At 44.7% G+C, this 22794-nt stretch overlaps 2 protein-coding genes across 4 annotated transcripts; one reads left to right on the top strand and one right to left on the bottom strand.

The window, feature by feature from the left end:
- The first annotated feature begins 534 nt into the window (after positions 1-534).
- Positions 535-14036, top strand: LOC113988885 (ribosomal oxygenase 2). Of its 3 annotated transcripts, none has more exons than XM_027722876.2 (10): positions 535-595; positions 2685-3121; positions 4320-4439; positions 5438-5566; positions 7318-7421; positions 9744-9846; positions 10444-10609; positions 11106-11194; positions 12445-12552; positions 13784-14036. In XM_027722876.2, the coding sequence occupies exons 2-10, from the start codon at positions 2690-2692 to the stop codon at positions 13940-13942; spliced, it is 1410 nt and encodes a 469-aa protein (XP_027578677.1). In that variant the 5' UTR covers positions 535-595; positions 2685-2689; the 3' UTR covers positions 13943-14036. The 3 variants fall into 3 exon arrangements, with proteins under 3 accessions (XP_027578677.1, XP_027578676.1, XP_027578678.1); XM_027722875.2 differs by having other exon boundaries at positions 13781-14036; XM_027722877.2 differs by lacking the exon at positions 13784-14036 and having other exon boundaries at positions 11106-11198; positions 12445-12532.
- Positions 14037-15649: 1613 nt separating this feature from the next.
- Positions 15650-22432, bottom strand: LOC120325291 (beta/gamma crystallin domain-containing protein 3-like; the record flags this gene model as incomplete). Its single annotated transcript, XM_039391249.1, has 5 exons — positions 15650-16402; positions 16890-17049; positions 17662-17820; positions 19296-19419; positions 22293-22432. Coding segments are annotated over 5 exons (672 nt in total), but the record flags the coding sequence as incomplete, so codon positions are not given.
- Between the last annotated feature and the right edge of the window lie 362 nt (positions 22433-22794).

Below are 22794 nucleotides of genomic sequence, written 5' to 3'. Positions count from 1 at the left end.
TTACACTTATGGCAGTGTAACTTTGTACCAACATCAGCCGTGCACTGTAAGGCTGCTGAGGTTTCCAAAATCCACCTTTTTTATTTCTGCTAGTTCTGCTTCGTATCCTTAAAGCCAGTACACAAGAACAAAGCTTCAGCAAAGCCTACCTAACATTTTCTTTTGTTTCTGACATCATTAGCCAACGTAAACCAAACCATTAACAGGCATCTAAAAATATTTCTGGAAGTTTTCACGTGCTCGGTGAGGATTCCAAAGTTTTCTTTGAGGGAGACTCAGGGAGACTCTAGGAAGACGATTTTTGGTCCAGGAAAACAAAAAATAAATAACGCAGCTGAAGCGCAGGCACCGTTGTATGAAGCAGATTGATTAACCTTAGTGCTGCTGCGTTCCTACTGGAATACACACTGGAATGACACTGGAATACCGCCGTATTTCCTACTGGCCGCCCGGAAGCGGCTCCTCCCGTGACTCCCAGCGCGGCAGGACCGCCTCCCGCTTCCACCCGGCACATCCTGCCTGGCCTCGCCTCGCCTCGCCCGACCCGATCCATCCCGGCCCGCCCCGATCCCAGGCGATCCTCCCTCCTGCCCGGGTGAGTGCGGGGCCGCGGGACGGGAAGGGGCTGGATGGAGGCGGTGGGAGCCGGGAGGGGGGAGCGAGGACACCCGGAGCCCTGTGCCCGGCGGTATTCCCGCTGTGCCCGGCGGTATTCCCGCTGTGCCCGGCGGTATTCCCGCTGTACCCGGCGCTATTCCCGCTGTGCCCGGCGGTATTCCCGCTGTGCCCGGCGCTATTCCCGCTGTGCCCGGCGCTATTCCCGCCGCTTCCCAGGGAGCTGCCGTGGTGTGGGAGCGAACAGCCCTGGCGGGGAGCAGCTGCTCCCGTGTGGGGTTCTGCGCTGGGGTTTGTCCTCCAGCCCGGCACGGAAGGAATTGGGGGTGCTGGTGGATGGAAAGTTGGGGCTGAGCTGGCGCTGAGCTCCCAGCCCAGAAATCCGGGCGTATCCTGCATCCCATTCAGCGGGCCGTGGGTGAGGGAGGGGGTTCTGCCCCTCTGCCGCGCTCTGTTGATTCTCCACCTGGAGCGCTGCATCCAGCTCTGGAGCTCCCAGCGTGAGAAGGACGCAAACCTGTTGGATGAAGGCCAGGAAGATGATGAGAGGGATGGAGCAGCTGCGGAGACAGGCTGGGAGAGTTGGGATGGCTCAGTCTGGAGAAGTCTCTGTGGAGACCTCCTTGCAGCCTGTCAGTACTTAAGTGCTGCAAGAAAGATGGAGAGGGACTTTTTACGAGGGCCTGTAGGCACAGGACAAGGGGCAATGGTTTTAAGCTTAATGATTTAGATTTAGACTAAATGTAAGGGAGGGCGGTGAGGCACTGGCTCAGGTTGCCCCGAGAAGCTGTGGATGCCCCATCCCTGGCAGTGCTCAAGGCCTGGTTGGATCCTGTTGGATGGGGGTTTGAGCAACTAGATCTTGTGGAAGGTATCCCTGCCCATGGCAGGGGGCTTGGAACAGCTGTAATAACGAGCAGAATGCTACGGAACAGCACGTGTGGTAAATGAAGCTGCGTTCTATGAATAGTAAATATCTGAATGTAACTTCTTTAAATCAATGTGAATGAGCTGAGAGGTTGGTACAGTGGATTTAGGTCTGGAATTCAAAACTGTTAATCCAGGCTTGGTTGCATTTGTGTTGCTGGCATTTGGGGATGTCAGCTTTCGATCTTGGTGCCTTCAGCAGCATCTTCAGATCTTGCTGTCAGTCAGGGACTGATTTTCAGTCTTTAATTTTTTACGCATTCCCTTGCCTCATGCTGCAGTTGGGAATGTTCATTCTCTCGGGAAGGAGGTGATGTGAATTCCCTCCTGCAGGGCTGAGGTGACCCTCGGTTACTGTTGAGGGACAGGCTGTGCAGGAACTGCTGATGAAACACTGCCCAGGAGTTAGTGGGCCAGCAAGGGTGTCCTGCTGCACAGAAGGACTTAGTGCTGCATGTAAATACCAGAACTGGAGTTTAAGTTTCAAAATACGGGATCTGTGTAAATAAAAGCATCTCAACAAATTGATAGCATTTCCTATCAAATGGGTGTAGGGAGTAGAGCTGTCATTTTTACTTAGAAATTATGGCATCAGCACGTTCAGACTTCTCAGATGTTGGCTTTCCAGACTTGCATAGTTACCTACCGTTACTTGATTTTCCCCTTAACTTTCCTGAGAATTTGGCAGCCAAACCATTTGTAGATGAACTTCTTTATTTTTGCATAATGGTACACAATCATACTATCTGCCTGGGAAAAACAAAGTAAATGACTTCCAACTTTAAAATGAAATGTCTGTGCTTGTATGAAAGAATTCTTTTTGTTCTACATAAACAAAGTTTGACAGCTCGACAGGACTGAAAGCAGAATCTTGGCCTTTTAGTTCTTGAACTGGTAAATTTTACAAGTTTTAAACTTGTAAATGTAGTAATTACAAAGCATCAACAGGAAGGCCTAACAGTGTTCCATGTCTTCTGTAAAGTGTTAATGCTTTGGAGCAAATAGTGAGGCTCTGAAACCAGAGCTGTTCCCGGGATACTCTGATATCCCACTGGGTAGGGTAAGAGTTGTTGCTCTGGGCCCGTGAGCTCTTGAGGTTGTGTTGCTGGTTGATTGTTTTGGTCCTCTCTCCTCTTGAACAGGAACCATGCCCAAGAAAGGAGGGAAGCATGCTGAAATGGGAAAAGAAACACAGACACAGTGTAAACGAGCAAAGCTGGAAGCAGCTTGTTCTCCCTCAGTCCTGAGTTTTGAGAACCCAGACAGCCTCTTCGGGAGCTTGATCTCCCCCATCAAAGAAGAGGTGTTTTTCAAGGAGTACTGGGAGCAAAAGCCACTGCTCGTCCAGAGAAATGATCCCCTGGTGGCTGCTTACTACCTGTCCCTGTTCCAGCTGTCAGACTTGAAGGAGCTGTGCAGCCAGGGCCTGTACTATGGGCGAGATGTGAATATCTGCAGGTGTGTGAATGGAAAGAAGAAGGTTTTAAATAAAGAAGGCAAAGTGAATTACATGCAGCTGAAGAAGGATTTTGACCAGAAAAAGGCAACAATACAGTTTCATCAGCCTCAGAGATTTAAGGTGGGATTGTTTCACTGGATATAATTGATGCTGGCTTAATAATGTGGTGTGTTTTGCTTGAGTTGCACTAGACATGGCTTCATCTCTGTCCCCAGGGGAAGTGGTTGACATTGATGACCTGCTGAAATCTTTACATGAGCTGTATTAAAACACAGTTTATACTTTTGCACTGTCCATCATGTTTCACTGCTCTGCAGTAAGAACAAAATCTGATTCATGCTATAATATGTATAATAATATATTCTTTTTAAAATTTTGCTCTGTCACATAAAAGTTTGGAAAAAACCCGAAATGCACAAAATTGATGATTAGGCATCTGTGCTTAAATTATCCCTTCTGCCCCACTGTTTCCTTGTGCAAACTTTGTGGGTTTTGAGCCACTTCCCTTTAATGGAGGGTAAGGTGTGAAACCACGTGAAATATTTCCAGTGTTCTTGCCAGTGAATTGCACCATGGAAAGGTACCAGCCCATTTTAGCTGAGTGTTCTCAGTCCTTGAGTTTGAGAAGGAGACAGTGGTGCTGCACAGTTGTGTAAAGGACTTGGATTCTTGGGGGTGCTTTGATTCAGGTAGTCTTGAAGGTGTCAACACAATTTAATTGTGAGGTGGACCCAAATAAGATCCCAAATACAAGCTGAGTCCCAGGTATAGTGTTCCTGGCTGATGTCAGCTTTAATGGCCAAGCTGCACTTGTGTGGATCTGGTACTTGGCACGTTCTGCTGTTTCCCTTCGGTGCCTTGTCTGTCACATGTGGGGTGTGGGTGAGTCAAGTTTGGTTTTGAATATTCCCAAATGATTGGAGTAACTGGTGAAAGGTCTCTAACCTTTGTATGTTCTCTCTGGTGAGAGAATGCAGGTCCTGCATGTGCTTATTGTCTTATGGTATTTTGCTGTTTGTGGGATTATTTTCCTCTGTTCAGCCTTGTCTGTCTGGTTGTGCAGCCTAAAGATGGCACAGGGAAGAGAACAAACACAGGTTGGGGCACCAGACTTTTTGGCTTAGCAATTACTCTCATGGCAGATCCCCTTTGCATCTCCTTCAGTGCTCTCCTTCAGGAGAAACACTGGTACAGAGCACCTTCCTTCCCAGCCTCTGTGTCCCTGATGTGATCATTCTTCCCAAGCCATGGGGAGGATGTGGGCTGGGCTTGGCTGAGCTCTTCAGCAAGTAACAGCATCTTTTTTTTTTTTTTACAGGAGGAGCTGTGGAAGATTCAGGAGAAGCTGGAGTGCTACTTTGGGTCTCTGGTGGGGTCCAATGTTTACATCACTCCCCAGGGATCCCAGGGCCTTCCTCCTCACTATGATGATGTTGAGGTAGGACAGCACAACCTTGCCTGTGAAACTGTGCATGGGCTTTTGCTGATGGCAGTGTTTGCTGTTGTGTATGTGCTTCTAACCCTCCCTCCCACTAAACATTATAGGAAAATGTTTTTTTTTTTAATTTGTGTTTCCTTGTAGTCATTTTTCTTACATATTTTTGCTGAAAATTTACTAATAGTAATATCTAATCATAATATCATGTAAACTGGGTTTTCCAGACCTGGTATTTCCATTAGATAAAAAGAGAAGTTTGTTTTCACAGCTGCAGAAGCTTTCTAGCACCTGTTTTTTCATTTTCACTTCATTCAGGCCCCAAGAATTTACAAGTCCTTTTTCCTTTACTAAGTACTTGCTCTTTCTTCAGCTGGACTGTAACAGCAGACTGGTTGTGCTTGTTGGTCCTGCTGTTTTTAAGAAGTTACTGATATGATGAATTCCTGTGGTCCAAGTGCATTTTAAATCAGCTTCTAAAAGAAACATACAAATATACACTGCGTTATAAAAAAAAAAATTGGACTATCCCACTTAAACCAAATCAAAAAATCCAATCCTTATATGTATATTTTGCTTTTTAATATTTTCATTTCCATTAAATACACCTGGAGTTTCATTTTCCTTATGCTTGTTATTCAGCAGCCTCACATCCAGCATTTCTAACTCATGCCATCTACCCCCATTGGGCACCCTATAGAGGTTTCTGATGCTCTGTTGGGGATAAGCCTCTTTCACCTGAAATTTTGGATATTTGTGTGGCAGATGTTCCTTTTGGGTTAGTTCTCTAGCACTTACTTAAGTGACTGGAGAGAAACAGGGATTTCCAAATGCCTGCCTTAGGATAAAACAGATCCCACTTCACAACTCCTCTGTCTGTTGTCTCTAAATAGAGACAAAAAAAATTAGTTCAAATTTAAATTTCTCTGAATTGTAGCTATCTAAAAATTAATGTGAAAGGATTTACTTCCTTATGGATTTGGATTTATGGTCTTTTGCAGGTGTTTATCCTTCAGCTGGAAGGCGAGAAACACTGGCGGCTCTATAAACCAACGGTGCCTTTAGCTCGGGAATATAATGTGGAATCAGAAGATAGGATTGGGAATCCCACACATGAGTTCATATTAAAGGTATGAGAATTTCATTGCCTTAGGTGGTCTGGGCTGTGATTGCCAGAAAAGTTAAAAGTGGTCCATTTCTTGAAGACAGTGATTGTGGCTGTGAAACTGAGGGGAGGGTTTGCACACTGCGAGCACGAGAAATTTGGGTGATAGTTGTCTATATCCTTTTTTAAAGGTATCCTTTGCTTCTAGTATTTAAATAATGGGCCAAAAACCCCAGTTATTTCTGTAAATTGACTAGTACTCTCCAGGTTGGGCACCCTGACTCCTAGGTCATGTTTGTGGAGTTGTGTGCAGAAAAAACACTGGGTTTGTGTATGGTTATGAAACATTTTTATGCTTTTACATGCTGCCTGTAATCACTCAGGCTAATCCTTCTGTGCACTGAGACTTACTGCTGCACTGAACATTGTCACTGTTCTGGTGAATGAGATTTAAATATTTATCCTTGGCTGATAAAGAAAAGTATGAACCAAACCCCATATAAACTTGCTGTATTAATTGCTCTTCCTTTTTCCAAACCTGAAATTCAAGTGTTTAGTTGGTGGTTGTTTTTGGAATAAAAGGAACATTTCATGAAGATTACTGAGTGTCAGCAGGGAATCTGGTGCTTGTCCTGTTCTGTTTTACCTGCTTTTGAAGTGTTACTTGTCCAGCTGGTGGTGCTGTTCCATGTTGGAATCCTCAGGAATTTCTCTGCCTTTTGGCCTGTTATGGAGCCTCTCTCTGCTCTTCTCAGTGTCCAGAGCTGCATTTGGGTGTAGGTGTTTTAGGAATAGTGTGACACATTGGATGGTGTAGGTGTTTTAGGAATAGTGTGACACATTGGATGGGATGCTGACATCATGAGCTGTGTTGTTTGACAGAGGGGAATATTCAATCGTCATCGTGTACTGGGTGATGCAAAGTCTAGCCACCCATTTCTTCTGGGTGGCTGGTGTCAAAATTTGGTTGTCTCTTTGTGGCTGCCTCTGAGAGGGATGCTGTTGTTTGACTCTATCTCTTCCCTAAACATCTTTCTAGAATATTTCCTTTCTCCTTCTTTCAAATGAAGAGAATTCAGAATACTCTTGGTTGGTGTAGTCCCCACTCTAGTAAGGAAGGCAGTTTTCTTTGACTGTGCTGTCCAACTCTATAGGTGTTTACAGGACAAGCCATAAGTAAACTTTTATTTCCTTCTTGGAGGCAATTTTATGTGCTTTACATCTTGTCTTGACTTTCCTTATCTAGTTTTTTTTCAGTGTGGAGTTTTAATTTACATAGGTGAGAAGAAAGATAGGGAGGAGGAGGAAGGTTGTACCTGTTTTTTAAGTGCTTTAACTGAAAATCTCAGACAACAGTATTGTAACAGATTACCATTTCTATAGAATATTTGGCTTTTCTTGTGGAATACTAGCCTTTTCTTTTGATGTGATCTGACCAAATCCCCATTTCACTGCTCCTCTGCCAGCCCACTGTGTTGCCAGCAGGTCCATCTCAGCTGCTTCTTTGTCCTCTTCCTGCAGCTCAGTGGGAGTCTGTGTGTTCTGTAATGTTAAAAAGCTTGTTTCACGTTTTCAGTAAATATTGACAGCAGGTTGGAAAGTTTGAGGTTCTGAACTTCTGGCTTAGTGTTCTTTATGTTATTAAAGTGTACATTGCAGGACTGCTCAATTTTGTGATTCTAAAGGATATATATTGTCAGACTGTCTGCTCAGAGTATTTTCTCTGACTGCAATAAGGTTTGACCTGGTGCCCTAAATATATCAATTTTCTTGCAGCCAGGTGACTTACTGTACTTCCCAAGAGGCACCATCCACCAAGCTGACACTCCTCTTGGGACCTCTCATTCAACACACGTGACCATCAGTACCTACCAAAACAAGTAATTATTCTTTATCTTTTGTTTTGTGTGGCTTTCCTCTGCCAAGTGATGTGTGTGAGTAGTACAGACCTGAGATGTGGTGAAGTTTTGGGGCTTGGAGGAAGGAGGGGAGCAAGAAGACTTGTTGTTGTTTGAAGCAGCCTGTTTGAGAGGTTTTCATGCAGCAAGCTTGATTGCTTTTTAATTGCTTATTTTATTATTTACCAGCTGTAGGCTTTAATGTGGAAGATGCTACAACTGCAAACTCACTCCTATATTTAAAAAAATCTCTCATCAGTGGCTGAAGTTACTGTTCATTTCATAGCTCAGATAAAGAGTCATGAGTTACTCCTTTGATCATGTTTTGTCCTGTATTTGATAGTCACCTGCACTAATCTTCTGACAGATTTGCTGCCAATTCTTCCTTGAAAACATTTTCTGCTTATCTGTGTTTTTTTTTATCTCCTACCCCATGTATGCAAGTCAGATTTCTTATGACACACTCCCAGTCCTTGTGCCCACAGTTACCACACAGGGAAATGTTCTTGCCAACCTAATCAGCCTCCCAGATGCTGGGTTTGGAGCCATTGGCCTGAGTTAGGAATTAGGAAGGGCAGAACAAGTTTGGGCATATTCTAGATAACTGTGAGATGAATCTCTAACCACCAGCTGTGCCATTCTGGAAGCCCAGGATGGGCTGGTAACTCTTCATCTGGCCACTCCTCCAACATGGAGAGAGGGTTAAGAGGAAGCTGCTCAAAGGTGTGAGTCTTCTTAAAAAAGTTGGGTTCAGATTATTTCAATTTACACACATGTTCTTTTATTTAGAAGGTAAAAAAAACCAAACCCAAAAAACAGGAGAGGAAGGGGAAAAGCTGTTCTTCCTCCAAGGTTAAAAAGTGGAGTCATCCCCCATTAAGGCTGTTGGTAATGAAGTGCTGACATCCTGCCTCTGCACCTTCTGTCAGCAAGTGCAGGGAAAACGAGCAGGAGTCCTGGTGCAGGCTGGTGTTCTGACTTGGCTTGTAGATGGAAGTATGATCTGGAAACATTTCCTTGGCAAATTGAAGAGAAATCCTTGAAAGCAGCTGTGGAGGAAGTGCTGGTGGAGGTGGCACTTTCAGGTATTTTCAGGTTTGTCTGGGCCAGATCCCAGCAGGAGAGAAGTGTGCACATGTGGGATAAGCAGGGCAGTTTGGAAAAGCAGTGAGTAGCTGAAGACAGTTGCTGGCAGATGGAGACTATGGGGGCGAAGAAAGGGAAGTAGTGAGGAGTAGATGTCTAATTCCTTTCAATGGCCAGAGTTCTTCCCTCCCACTGCGTAGCAGACAGTGGAACACTTGAGTGGAGATGATAAAAAAATATTGAGACTACAAAAAGCGGCACTTTTTCTTTTTCCTAAACTAAAGTAGTGACTAGAGATCAGAGCTGACAGCAGGGAGTGCTGAGGGAGAACAAGAGCAGAGGGTGAAGTGTATGTTGGAGGACAGGCCCTGCCCTGCTGCCTGCCCTGGGTGGGTGGGAGTTCTGCTGGCAGCCCTGGATGTTTGTCCATTAAATCAGCCTCAGGATGTGGGAGGGAAGAAGGTCATCCATGGACAGGGCAGCACTTTGGCGTGAGCCTCTTCCCGCCCAGGTTGACTCAAGCTGGGCACAGAAGGTGCAGGCAGGAGTAGGATCCTCCCTCTCCTCCTCTGGTTTATTGTTACAAGTGGGGAACAGAAGCACAGGGATCAAAGCCAATGTTTTTGGTTAAGTATGTAGGCTAAGAATGGGGATTTAATGCAAACAAGACACCTACAAACTGCCTGTCAGGTGTCATTAAAATCCCTGCAGGCATCTTGTTTTTGGGGTCATAATTAAGTTTCTAGTCAAGCTGAAAACTGATGCCCTGTTGGATTTGATAACCCTGGGTACGTTTCCTCCTTCAATATAAATGTCTCAAAAGCACATGAAGTGACAAAACCAACCCCACACACTTCACTGTGTGCAGTGGGGCTGTAGGTGCCTGTGGCTGGATGATAAAGACCCCAGGAGGAATTCATCAATCACTTAAGCTGCAGTCACTGATAAATGGCAAACACCTGGAAGCAGAAGAAACTGGACCCTTCTCAAGCCAGTTCCTTCCCTCTGTAGAAGTGCCACTGACCTGAGGGTGGTGAGGACACACATGTGCATGAGCCTTTGCCTGAGGCTACAGAGCAGTAACAGAAGGGCCAAAGGCACCAAGCAGATCTGGAATTCTCGGGGTTTCCAGCCCATGACACCAGTTGTGATGTCTGTTTTATTTCAGTGCAGCTATTTCAGGAACCTTTTTTTTTTTTGTTTCTTCCTGTCCATCAGCTCTTGGGGAGATTTCTTACTGGATGCAATTCCTGGCCTGGTGTTTGACACAGCAAAAGACGACGTGGTGCTGCGGACGAGCATCCCGAGGCAACTGCTGATGGTAGGTAGGTGGGACTGAGGGAATAATGGTGCACCCTGGTGGAACTTCAGCACTTGATCTGCTCTGAAGGCTCAGTGCAATGGCACTGCCTTGTCTAGCAGGCAAGCCACTTCTTTTGAAGTCTTCAGGATGATCTTCTGAGGTTGGGTCCATCTCAAGCATTGCCTAATTCATTACACTGCTTTTCTTTCCTATCACAGTGTCCTTGTATGGCTTGTTTCCTTCTAAAAGTAATGCTATTTGCTTGGGATCTGTCAGACAGGCATAATTCCTCTGAGGCCAAGCTTTTCAGTCTTTAGAAGTTAGGGAATATGTAAATTGTTGTGTGACCTCTTTATGGTGATCCTGTCGTGCTGATCAGCTCCAGGAGGAACAAGTGTCTCTTCAACTGCATTTGCTTGTCCTTTAGCATTGCAGTAGCCCCAGAGCAAGGGAAAGTGAGCTTTCATGGGGAATGTGTAAAACAAACAAAGGTGGTTGTTCTGGGACTAAGTGTTAACCTTGCAAAGATAAAAGAGGAGTGTTCAGAATTTTACAGCATTTCTGTACTGGCTTAGGCCTGGTCTGTGCAGCTTGAAATCATGTGTGGATATTTAGCAGGTGAATACAGCTGACTCCACCAAAAAGCTGAGCAGCCTTTTGAGGAGGCTTGCAGACCACCTGGACCACACCAGGGAACTGAGGTCGTCTGACATGAAGAAGGACTTCATTGCGCACCGGCTGCCGCCTTGCTTGGGATGTGACTCCGATTCCTTGACTCCAGGTGGGTTTTGAAGTTACTAAAACTGGCTGATGCCATGGTAGAGCTGTTGCTAACTCTGCTCCTCTTGGGACTTTTAGTATTTTGTGGTAGGCAAAGATCCCAGTCCAGCATCAGCTTCGTGTGCCGTGAGGCCCCACGTGTGTGTTTGCTCCCCGTGTCCAGTGGGAGAGATGACACTCCCTTCGAGTGGAATAAAGATTATCCTAGACTGGAACTGGCAGCTGTGATCAACTGTATCCCGAGAGCATTTAACTGGGAGCAGTTTTCCCTGGGCTCTAGCTTGCTATTTATTATAGTTATTTGCAGACAGGAAAGGTGAGAGAATTAAAAAATCTCTTTCTCCTTGCCCCCTCCACAACCAGTTTGAGGACATGTGGGTGTTGAAACATAGCTTAACAAACAGTCCAGCCTTGAGAGAGTGGGGAGAGCACAGGGGGGCTCAGTTGAACCGTTTGTCTGGTTTTCTTCCTTTCTAAGGAGGATTTATTTCTCTTAGGTGGGAAATTGCCAAAAATAGACAGCAAAATCAGACTGCAGTTCAGAGATCACACTCTCATCTCCGTGGAACCAGATCAAGAGAATGCTGTGGGTACAGTGAAGCCACCTCTGTACATTTGGGGTGGGCTGGGGAGTGCATGTGAGGCATGTGAGTTGTTGCTCTCCTGTGCAAAAGGTCTGTAAGGGTCATGCAGTTACACTGAGCTGGATCCTGCATCCCATTAGGGTTTGTTAGGATACTGTGGGGTTGTTTGTTGAGTGATATGGCACATTCCAACCTTCTGGAGGGGGGGCTTCAAAACTAAATTCAGCCTATGATTCTGTAGGGGAGGTACATGGCTTTTGTCTCAGGTTTGATGGGGTAGATCATTACAGCAGCTAAATGGCCTCTACAGGTCTTGATAATAGGGTTTTTTTCTATTCTTTGTATTTAAGAACAGGAATAATTTATAAAAATAGGTTTTCTCAAGAGAGGGAATTCTGGTGGTTGCAGCTGCTGCTGTGGCTGCATTTAGTCTTCACTTCTGGGTTATCTCTGTATCCAAGCAGGTGCCAGGGGCACTACTAAGTTGTTCCACAACATCTTGCATTATGCTGTGTTTATACTGCTTCTCATCCATGAAGGTTTTTTAGTATGAAATTGCAGAAGTGCTTTTTATCTCACTTTAAAAAAAAAGAAAAAAAAGGGGGGGGCGGGACACACAGCAAAGATTATCTTGTACAGTTTGGGGTTTGTTTGGATGAATTGAATGTTTCCCAAGAAAAACACACCATAACTTCCTGATTTTTTTCCTCCATCTTGCTTGTGTCCATATTGAGACTGTGTAGGTTTTGGAGACTTTTTTCCCCCCAATTTTTGGGCCACCTTGCCTTCTGATGTCACACAGATCAACCCAGGATGACAGGACACGTGGAAGACTCGTGTCCACAAATTCCATGTGCAACCTGCCCAGAGAGCTCTGAATTGCTTTGCACAGCTCTGACCAAGGACTGATGATGGGCATGTGATTTTTAAGAGACAGACCAGTATCAGACTGGAAATGTGTCGAGGCACATTAATACTTTCCCTGAAATGGCCTGTTTTCTGTACAGCATCACTCCTGGGACTCTAGCAGGGGCAGTTTTAAGGCAGAAGATGATTGTAAATAAATTTTCAGAGGTGTTTTGGAGAGTCCCTTATTGCTGTGGGAGGTGGCTGTTGGAAAATTCATTTGGGAGGGTGACTTGCATGCTTTGTTGTAAGAGTGACTCCAGACTTAAGGAGCATTGGCAAGTGCAGTGAGATGAGTCTGAGGCTGTGGATCACAGGTAACTGTTTCCTCCCTGCTGTCTTTTAGGATGAAATTCGCAGGGAGATGGTTTATGTGTATCATTCCTTAAGAAACAGGAGAGACACTCACATGATGGGGACAGATGACACTGCCAGTGAGGATGGCACGGCCCAGGTTTGTTCCTGCAGACACACCAAAAATTATCTTTCCATGGTGGGTTTTGCTGCATGAGATGAGCTTGCCCAAAATGGCAGCAGGGCCTGGGTTCTGCCGTGATCCTCAGCACCCAGAGCCTTTCTGCCCAGCCCTGCAGTGCCCAGATGAGCTGAGGCTGCACCACAGAGGCAGTTTAACAGTGGAACTGAGTAATGTCATCTCATGCTTAATTAAACACTCGAGATGTTAACAGGATTTCTGGTGCATGCCTTATGGCCCAGTGAGCAAAGATACTGGAGCAACTAAAACCAGCTCTTACTGGTGTGTCCTTAGCACATCCTCTGCTGAGGCTACTGGATAGGCCAGCAGATACTCCCTAGGGATCGCTGCCATGCTAACCCCATGTTAGATTCTGTATCCAATGGAACACACTGCAGGGGTGTTCATTTTAGGTAGGGTGGGTCAGCACTGCGAGTAAAGACCTACCTTGCTCTGGAATGTACTTTTCAGGTTGTCTCTGTTCCTGCTCGCAGGTACAGTGTGCTTTTGCTGGGTCATAAATCCTTCCTAAGCATGGCTTTGAGCTTTGGAACCTTTATTTCTGCTTTTTTGGCAGTGAGATGCTGTGTCTTAGCTCTGTGATCCGAAACACTTGAATGGCAAAACAGGGCACAGTCTGTCCTTGTCTCGGTAATTACAGCAAGGCTTTTTGCCTGGCACTTATTTTTCTTTGGAAGTAGATCTCACTGGTCCTCCAGAGCTGAGGTTGTACACTGGCACCTGAACAACATGTGCAGATCCCAGAATATTCCTTCTTGCCCTTGAAGACTCCAGGCCTGGGAATGGAGCTCCTCTGTGGTTGTGTCAAACTATATCCAAAGACTGCATGTGGCAGCTAGAAATAAACTTCTGTGAGCTTCCAAAAATAATGGATAGGGCTAGGCAAGAGTGTAAGTTTAAGGCTATTAATTCTTCCATGTGTAAACCACAGGAGAAAGCCACATGCTGTAAACATCCCCACCTCAAAAAGCGTGCTGGAACACGGAATAGAGTTCAGCATTTTCCCTACGAAGATAAAACAGGTCTGGATAAAACCGAGTCTTCTGGAGAATGCTCTCAGTGACACCAGTGCCTTGTGGGAAGGGAGCACATTCCTGCTGCTCCCTACCCACAGCCTCACACACTGCTGTGCAATAAGGACACTGCTCTCAGCTGAAGGATTTTTTTTCTGTTTCTTCTTCCCCAGCAGACTCATGGGCTGCGCTTTCCTTTGTCATACTTGGAAGCACTGAAGCAGATTTGGAGTAGCAGCACTGTTCATGTTAAAGAGCTTAACCTCACCTCAGATGAAGAGAAAGAAAACCTTGCCTTGTCCCTGTGGAGTGAATGTCTGATTGAAGTTCTTTGATGCTTCTGTGAATTAGCTGCTCCTCTAAAGGAGTGTTTCTGTCTATTAAGCATCTCCTGAGAGCGAGGCTTATTAAATTACTTTTTTATCCATCCAGCCTCTGGTTTGTGGTGCTGTCTAAACAAATACTTGCTTTTCTTTCCTCAGTTTTAGGAAACTGGGCATGGGGAAAACAGGTAATCTGCTCACTGTCTAGTGAGCCACAGCTCCATGTCTGGGATGCACAAAGTCACTCCTAGTAACACCAATGCTGTGGTATCCCCTTCCCTCTGGAGAGCTGCTAAAGTTATACATGGGGCAGGATCCAGAACCTTGGGCATAGAACAGTAACTTGTTTTTTTTCATTTGTAAAGTTCAGCAGCAAGAAAACATGTTTGTTCAGTTTGACTGCCCTGACAGGACAGAAGCTTCTCAGTAGAAGCTGCGTGTGGTGTTCCCAAAGGGGGAAGATTTTGCCCTTTCCTCTCAGATGCTGCCAACACTGGTGCTCCCCCAGCACCAGTTTTAATGTCAAAGTAACCCAAAAAACCTCTGACTGGAGCCTGTATCTTCAATGCTCACTCAAGTGGGTTTTGATGAGTAGTGACTATTAAAAATCAGTGAAGTATTAAACTCATGTGACAGCAGAGCCATGTACTCAAGATACTTATCCCTTTTTTTTGTCCATTTGAAAAGAAATATTTTACAGGAATGTGCTTGACACCTGCTAAAAAACTATTGTTTAGTTTGTTTAAAAAAAGAAACCGACAAGCAAAATGTTCCTCCTAAAAAGTTTTATACAGTTAAAATATACATGCTTTAGCATTTTACATTCAAGGTCTCCTAAGTACAAAAGCCTGCTTTGCTTTGTTATGTAACACTGAGACACCAAATATGATTTAGTCATTCTTCATTTAAAAAACTACAACTTTTTACACAGGCTTTTAAAATTTCATATGGAAAGCAAGTCACGTGCAGAACACTTGATGTACTGACTTACAAGGAAAAAAGCTAAACAAGTGCTTTAGTTGGAAAAATATATACATATATTTGAGGATCTGTTACTCAAACAGCAGATTTATGATAATTTTAGAATGTAAAATAGTAAGTGCAAGTAGATAGTTCTTTTTTTTAAATAGTACTATATAGAACTCCATTTCATACAAAAATAGACATCCATATATTTTATTTCTATGACAGACTTGGGGTTATGTCTTCATCCGTTTGGGGGTGATCCTGTTTGAGTGCACAACTGAAATAGTTACAGCTTTTGGAATCTAAAATATCTTGCCTTTAGCTAACCTGAACTCCTTAAATAGTCCTAGAAATACATACCCTGAATATACAAATATGAAAAAAAAAAGGTATTTTCAATTAAGTAGGTAAGGGATGCTGAAACCAGTGATCTGAGGGATTTCTCATTAAGCAACACTGGAATGCAGGCTGCCAGCACCTTTGAAAATACATGCCAGGGTGAGTTGTTCTCTGCAGGAAGACATGGTTTCAAGACCAAATGACATTGCATTAAATTAAGCTATGTACACTGAACCAGAATACAGCTTACATTTAAAATCGTTGCTGTGCTAAAAGCAGCTTTAGCCCTTGCAGAAGTGCAGCCTGACCCAGGGCCATTTATCCCTGGTTTGATACATGCACATATGGCTCCTGTTAAAGGTGATCTTCTGGGATAACTCACAATTGCATGGGTAGTAAACAGGCCATGGGGCAGCAAAACCAGTTCCTGGATCTGGGAATTTGGTACAGTGAAAACGAGGGAAGGCAAAGGCCGACCAGTAACACTGAGGGGGTGAGTGTCAGGCTTTCTCTATCACCTCATTTCACATGCTGAGCTGGAATTCCAATTCAAACTTGTCTTTATGAACAAAATAAATTGCATTTGAGCAAGATTTGAGCTTCAGGATTGCCTGGAGCCCAAACAGTTTCGCTTGGGACATGAAAGTCCAACTCCCCTTCTTTCAAGCTCACCAGTGCATTCATTCCTCAAGGAGCTTCCATCAGTGTGAGGAAGGTAAAGACAACATCTCTGAAGAGCCTTTCCCATGTTATCTCTTGCAGTTCCTATACTGCAAAACCTATGTCTAGTCTTTTATACTTTTATACCTTTCATACTGCAGATGAAGACTAATAAGTGACTTTCATAGGAGCAGCCTCCGAAAAATCAACTTCCCTGTAGAGAGACATTGGATCAACATCTCCTCCTCCAGATTTGTGCAAAATTCAGTTCTTCAAAGAGTTGGTGCTTGGTATGAAGGAAAGTAGAGAGGAGTTGCTGCTTATGGTTTCAGTGGTGTGTGACTTCAGTAGCTGGGGTCTTGTTTTCCCCCCTCTAAGATGTTAATAGCCCACAGAAGGTCCATCTGTGGGGTGGGTTTTACAATATTTCTATATCCCATTTCTGTGAAGGTCTGTCTTCTACTGGCTGATTCATAATGATGTGGTTCTTGTCATAATAATTTCCTCCTTAAAAAAAAAAGAAAGTCATGAAGGAAATTTTTTTAAAAGAAATGCTCATAAAAATCTATGGATAATATTTAGGAAGTATGATTAAGTAGGAAAATTAGCTGAAAAACAGAAATTCCATGAGGTGTCTGTAATTGAGCAATGACAATTTTAACCAGCCTTCTTTTTTAAACTCCTTTTCACTTTTTGAGCCACAGCTGTTCTGTGGTTGCTTCTTGACCATTTTGTCTTTAACTTGCATTCCTTGCCATCAGCACTGCTCAACTCTCTGAAGTACAGTAGTTGATTTGATCAAAATAAACCTCTGGAATCAAAAGAGAAAGGTTCCTCCCTGCCCTGTTGTCCCACTGACAAGCAGCCGGATATAAACCTAACAGGAAACCTTAAATACAAAAAAAAAACCACCCTGGAATATGGCAATTAACCCTAATCAAAAAACATACCTAAAACACGTGAGAAGTTTAGGGATTGTTTGTTTTTTAAATACCTTTAATATCAAGGACCAGTTGTTCACTGAGGTATGAACTGATGGTTCCATCCTCGTTGAGTCTCCACTTCTGTCTGTCCTTCCCATGCTCTGCCCAGAGGGCAACTTTGGCCCCAGGCACGTCTCTGCCACCAATGACATCCAGACAGGCATTGTTGGCCTAAGGAACAAGAAGAGAGGTGAGATCCAGGCCACAAATCCTCAGTTTTGTGCCTGATTTGTTTCAGGCACTGAGCATATGTCAGGAAATGGTGCTGCAGTTGGTAAGAAGGAGTGAGGACAAGTGAGGAGCAGATTATGCAGCAACTGATCAGCTGCCTGATCAAAGGCAGTGTCTCTGCTACTTCAGGTTTTTATGTTATCAGCTTTTTATGTTAAATTATCAGCTTTTTTTATACCAAGAGCAGACTATCAAGGGCAGCATTAACAGAAAATCACTTACTCCGTTCACACATTACTTTTCAGATAAATTCTTTACTCTTTCAAGTTTTAAACTTAAACTTGCGACTTTAGACAAAACCAGGTTTCTACTGGTTTCTACTTCCGGGAGCATCGGTCCCATTAGACAGATGTGAGAAGTAGCCCAACTTGCCCAAGCAGACAGATCAAAGTGACCTATACATAGTAAGAAGATGTAGCTTTTTACGAGTTTTGGTGTAAGAGAGAACAAAAGCCATCTGGGTGTTAGTGGTGGCCTAGAGTAAAAGCAAGAAGTGAAGGTCAGAGGAGAGCAGGGATACAACCCACCCACTTCCAGCACCTGGAAACTCACCCTGGACTTGAAGAGCCCCCTGCAGTAGTGCCAGACCTGGGTGTTCCTGCCGTTGTAGGGGGATGCACACACTGAGGTTGCTCTGACGTCTGCCAGGCTCCCAGCCACCGTCAGGTACCGCCCCTGGGCTCGGTTCCTCACCCTCAGGTACACTGCAGGCTGGGAGGGGGTGAGGGGAGCGGGTTACAACACAGAGATTACCACAGCTGATGTGAGAGAGCCTCCCCTCCACCTCACATCAGTTTTCTAAACACTGTGTCCAATTTCCAGTATCAGAAGAAGATGCTCACTGATTTTTTTGTTAGAAATGTGCATGTGAAGCAGCAGCAAGCGGCTTTCACAGCTCTAAGCAGCAATGGCAGATAGGTTTTCTTTAAGAAAAATGTATTTATGGCTATAGACCTAATTCCTGGGGTATGCAAACATGTCTAGTTCAGCGCATTTCAGTCATTCCAAGGCCAGGCAGTGGGCTGGACTCCACAGGCTTTTTATTCTTGGGACACAAAACTTACTGAATTTCGTATCCAGTAACTTCAACCCCCGTTAACTGGAGTACATGGCAGACATAAACCACTTTTGAACATGCATTCTGCTTTTGAAAATATACAGAAAACAGGGTACTGACTTGGCATCCCTGTTTACTCAGTTTACTCAAAAAATAAGAGGATTTTGTAGGGCTGTTACAGGGTTTGAGCTTTTGCTCTGTCATTCCCTGATTTCAGTGCAAATAAAGAGCAGGGAGTTATAAAGAGCAGCTCTGCTGGAACCCCAAACTCAAGCACAGTTTTTCTTCTGGGAGCTTTGAATGCCCTTTTTTCCATATTAAAACAAGCAGGCAGTAAAGCCTCTCTCCCACCAAGCATCCATAAACATAATGGGTATAGTTATTATTATAGTATAGTGTATATATTCCTTAAAAGGAATTATGAAGTCACTGAGCAAAGCCTGTCTCATTTTGCAAGGCTGGGCAGTGACAACACCTGCTTTGACTGGTCTGGAGCTTCTGTGTGTCACTGATGGCCTGCTGGGCTTTGGAAAGGCAGAGAAGCACAACTGTATCTCCTTTTCCTTGATTTAGGGACATTTATCTCAGTCTTGCTTCTCCATCTACCTTTTGCAAAGCTCCTAAGAATGTTGCGGTTTTGAGACCTGACCCTTTGAATTTGACTGAACTTGGCATTACTTGGGGTGAGGCAGAGAGGGAAAATCTGGTGGGTCTGCATGAACTTTGCCTGTTTTGGAAATCCAGGCTGCAGCACAATAAAATTTGCTCTTGCTTCCATTTATGTTAATTATGAAACAAGTCTGGAATTGGTTTTCTCATTATATTGTTTTATGGCAAAAGTGTAAAAATAGAGCATCTCCAGGACATGCTAATGAGCAATTCAGAAAAACAAAACTTGGCTCCGAGAAACTAGGAATTATTTCCCTTTAGGAGGCGAACATAGATCTCAATAACTGCCACAAGAGGAATTTTCTGCTTCAGTAATCTTCCAGTAGGTCCTTCTGGCTGTCACCATTTGGCCTGATTTAAGGAGTACAACACACACCACTGTACTTGCTGCTAGAGCTGATACTTGTGCACCAAATCCCTGTCCAAAAAAAACCCCTGTCCTCACACAGTCTTACAGTACCTGCTTCATGGGACGAAGGGAACCAATTACTTTCCAGCCACTGTGTTCATTCCAGTTTGAAATCTCACTGGGCTCCAGCAGAATCTGCCTTCCTAAAAAATTACATCCCTCGTACGCAATCCACCTGGAATACAGAGAATAGGACATGAAGGACCTCATGTTAACCACAGCAAACCCAAACTGCAGGTCAGGGCTGTGCTCCTGAAAACCCCAAACCTCTCCACAGTGGTGCTCATGTCAAACCTCTATTTCTGTGCTGCAAAATGCCACCCATGTCAGTGGTTTTACTGCCTTCTGTTGACACTGAGACCTGTTTTCTGGTTTTTTCTGCCTGAAATTTGTAAACTCCACTCCCCATCTCCCCCCCCATTTTTTTTCTCCACAAATAGGAGGACCCAGATGGGAATAATGCTGGTTTCAGCAGGCAGAGTTAAGAAATTAGGAAGCCACACACTGGGTGCAGCTTTGCCTGGTTGTACATATTAATTATGAGAGGATCTCGTCCTATGTTTTCATTACAGTTAAAGCTTTTTATAGCTATTCCACCTGTCTGAAAACACCAAGTGTTTACTCCAAAACTGACACCCTGCTATAGCAGACTTTCCTGTAGTGAATATATCTGAGCTGTGGGCACGGCTGAATCCCTCACCACTGGCACATACAGACCCCCTTGTTATCTGGGCATCTGCTCAGTGAATGCTGCTTACAAAAGGCAGCTTCAGGATCACAGATCCCCTCTGTTTGTATCAATAGCACATTGTTGTGTGAATCCTAAATGACTCCTTAACTCCTGCGGACACAAAGCAAACGCTGGTTTCCCCGGTTACCTGTTTTGCAGGTCAGCTGCCAAGATCGTGAGGGGTGGGTGAGCTGCAAGTCAGTGAGAAAAGATCCACCGTGCTCACAGCACCTGGAATTTGCCTTTCCCATGGCACATAATTTGGAGGAACTCGACAGCCAGCCTTGCTCAGGGCTCCATGGAGCCTAAAGTGTGAACTGCCTTGCAATGAGGCTGTATCCCTTTCCTCAAATGAAGTCCCATCCCTCCTGACTAACAGGTATCCAGAGCAGCCTGACCACCACTGTGTTCTTTACCCTTCTAATCCATTCCTGACTTATTCCTTGCAAGGTTTTCTGTCAGGTCACTGAGAATTCATTTGTTAGCATTGTTCTTGGAGCACGGGACAGTCTCATTTGGAATGCAGTTTCAAAGCAGACAGTTATAGGAAACAGGGAGGGGAGAGACTGTCACAGTGATCACCTGATGAAGCCAGGTTGGGCTTCTGGCCTTCAGCAACTCAGGCAGAACTCACCTCAGCTCTCACCAGGCTGTGCCTCCTGTCCCACATCTCAGAGTACCTCAGCAGCCTTTGCCAAGCCACAGCCCAGGCTTGTGCCATTGCTGAGGTGGCCAGTAAATCTTTGTTATTTGCCTAAAGATGACAGTAGGCTTTGGGACAAGGAGCTAAAAAACCTCCAAATCCGCCTTCCTGAGCTCTTAATCACAGATAAGGCAAACAAACCCACAGACTTCCCACGATCACCTGACACCTTTAGGCTGCCTATCTGCCACGTGGGATGGGATGGGGACAGGCTGTGGGGGTCTGCTTCCTAGGGAGCATCACAAACAACTCAGAGGAAGCCCAGCCATTCTGCCCTGACCCTTCCCAAAGACAGGGAAGGAGCTGACCTGGCTTGGATGCACAGTAATGAGCAGAAAGATGCAGGAGGGGCTGCAGTGCTGCACTCACTCTCCTGTGCTTTCTTGCTATGTGGTCCTAAAGCCATCACCCTTCCTTTACAGCCAAATGCATGGGCAAAGGGATTTAATTTCCAGTTCCACAACCCTGATGAGAGGGCAGAGAAAACTCATAAAGGGATGTTTCCCAACAGGATGAACTTCAGACCTCAACACCTCCATAGAGGAATGGAGATTTACACACTCCCACCGGAAATCAGTCAGGTGTTCCTCCCAAAGAAGGCCTTTCCCCCTCCAGACTAACACAGATCAGGGGGAATGTGTGCACTTCTCAGCCAAACAGCAGCTGTTTGCCACCCTCACCTGGGGCACCTCAAGACAACAGCAGCAGATCATCACTCACTCTATATTCCCAGCAAGGTTTCAGGATGGAAGGGGCAGATGTTAGGGACTAGAACTCATAGTGAATTGGCAAAGCTCTGTAGGGATGCTTATATTCATTATTCTCTCAAGAAAATTACAGCCTTGTCTGTGTGAAGAAGGTGGGAAACATAGGAAGTGTGTGTCACGTTAGAGGAACAGCAGTTTCCAGCCAGTCTCAGTCGCAGGATGAGACTCTGCAAATTGTTGCTGCTGTGGATGTGGAGGCTGAAAACCTGGTCAGAGACAGAACACTTGAGAGGTTTTCCAAAAGGTGAAGGGGCAACACGTGGAAGAGGTTAGAGGGTCACTCCTGCAGATGTAAAACAGTTTTCATAGAAGAACCTGGGTGTGTGTTCACACTCAGGGAGGAGGGTTAAACTAATAAGCAAATTACTGTTCCAGCTGTCAGATCCACCCTGAGCTTCTCTCAGAAGCTGCTGCCTCTTTGGCAGCCAGTCAGCACAACAAGCTTCACTGAACCAATGCAGTGGTTTAAATCACTGCAGTTTATAGCTGGTATTTTACAGCCAGTCAATAAAGGCAGTTTGAGTTTACACTATCTGTCTTTATAAGTCAGCAATCAAAACTTACTTTTGGCTCCTTGCTTGAACAACAGGCTCTATTGGTCATTACTGTACAGAGATGAAAGGACAATTCTTCTTACAAGGGGAAATACACCCCCTGCCCAGAGTTTTTGTTCAATTTTGGGTCTTGATACAAGAAGTGTGTCTGGCATTCATCTGCATTTTAGAATTTTATATTGTATCAAAATTAAAGTTAGAATGTGAAACATCCTATGGACAGGGTGAGAAAATGCATGTTCAGTATTAGTCCCTGCAGTGCAAAACTGACAGGAATATTTACTCCATACTTACAGTCCACTCCTCACCCACACAGACTGAGTGTAAAAATGAAGGTCCTCATTCAGAACAGAGCTGACAGGTTCACTGAAGTGCAGCTCTCTGCCCTTGCAGCATTCCAGGGTGAACAGGCTGATGGAAGGCTCAGCAAAAACCTGGGGGAGGAGGAAGGAGAGAGGGGGAAAAAAAAAAGCAAAGTTTTAGTAGGAATAGTCTAACTTCAGGTGTTAGACATGAGGCACACATTTGCCCACTTCAGTTGAACTTCCACGTGCTTTTGGGTCAGGTCATGCTCCCTTTAACAAAGAAGGAAAAAAACCCCAAAGCACACAGAGCTGGAACACACTGCATTTATGAGTGGCTTTGTCACCAGAGTGTGGTGGCCCCACTGACACATGCCAAGCACAGTGAGTCACTTTGTGATGCAGAGAGGCCTCTGCATCTGAAAAAAATCTTTTTGATCTGGTTTGTATCATAAGGGCCTAAGTTTTTGCTTTTCATAAATCCAGGTTATTTA

The sequence above is a fragment of the Pipra filicauda genome, unplaced genomic scaffold (assembly GCF_003945595.2).
Source record: "Pipra filicauda isolate LSUMZ 115617 unplaced genomic scaffold, ASM394559v2 scaffold920_size89263_pilon, whole genome shotgun sequence".
NCBI lineage: Eukaryota > Metazoa > Chordata > Aves > Passeriformes > Pipridae > Pipra > Pipra filicauda.
Note: the sequence above shows the minus strand (reverse complement) of the source record. Positions and strands in the feature narration are given on the sequence as shown.

Coding starts and splice junctions, on each gene's coding strand:
- LOC113988885 (XM_027722875.2), top strand. CDS start 2,690: ATGCCCAAGAAAGGAGGGAAGCATGCTGAAATGGGAAAAGAAACACAG. Junction 5,567..7,317: donor CACATGAGTTCATATTAAAG/GTATGAGAATTT, acceptor ATTTTCTTGCAG/CCAGGTGACTTACTGTACTT. Junction 9,847..10,443: donor TCCCGAGGCAACTGCTGATG/GTAGGTAGGTGG, acceptor GTGGATATTTAG/CAGGTGAATACAGCTGACTC.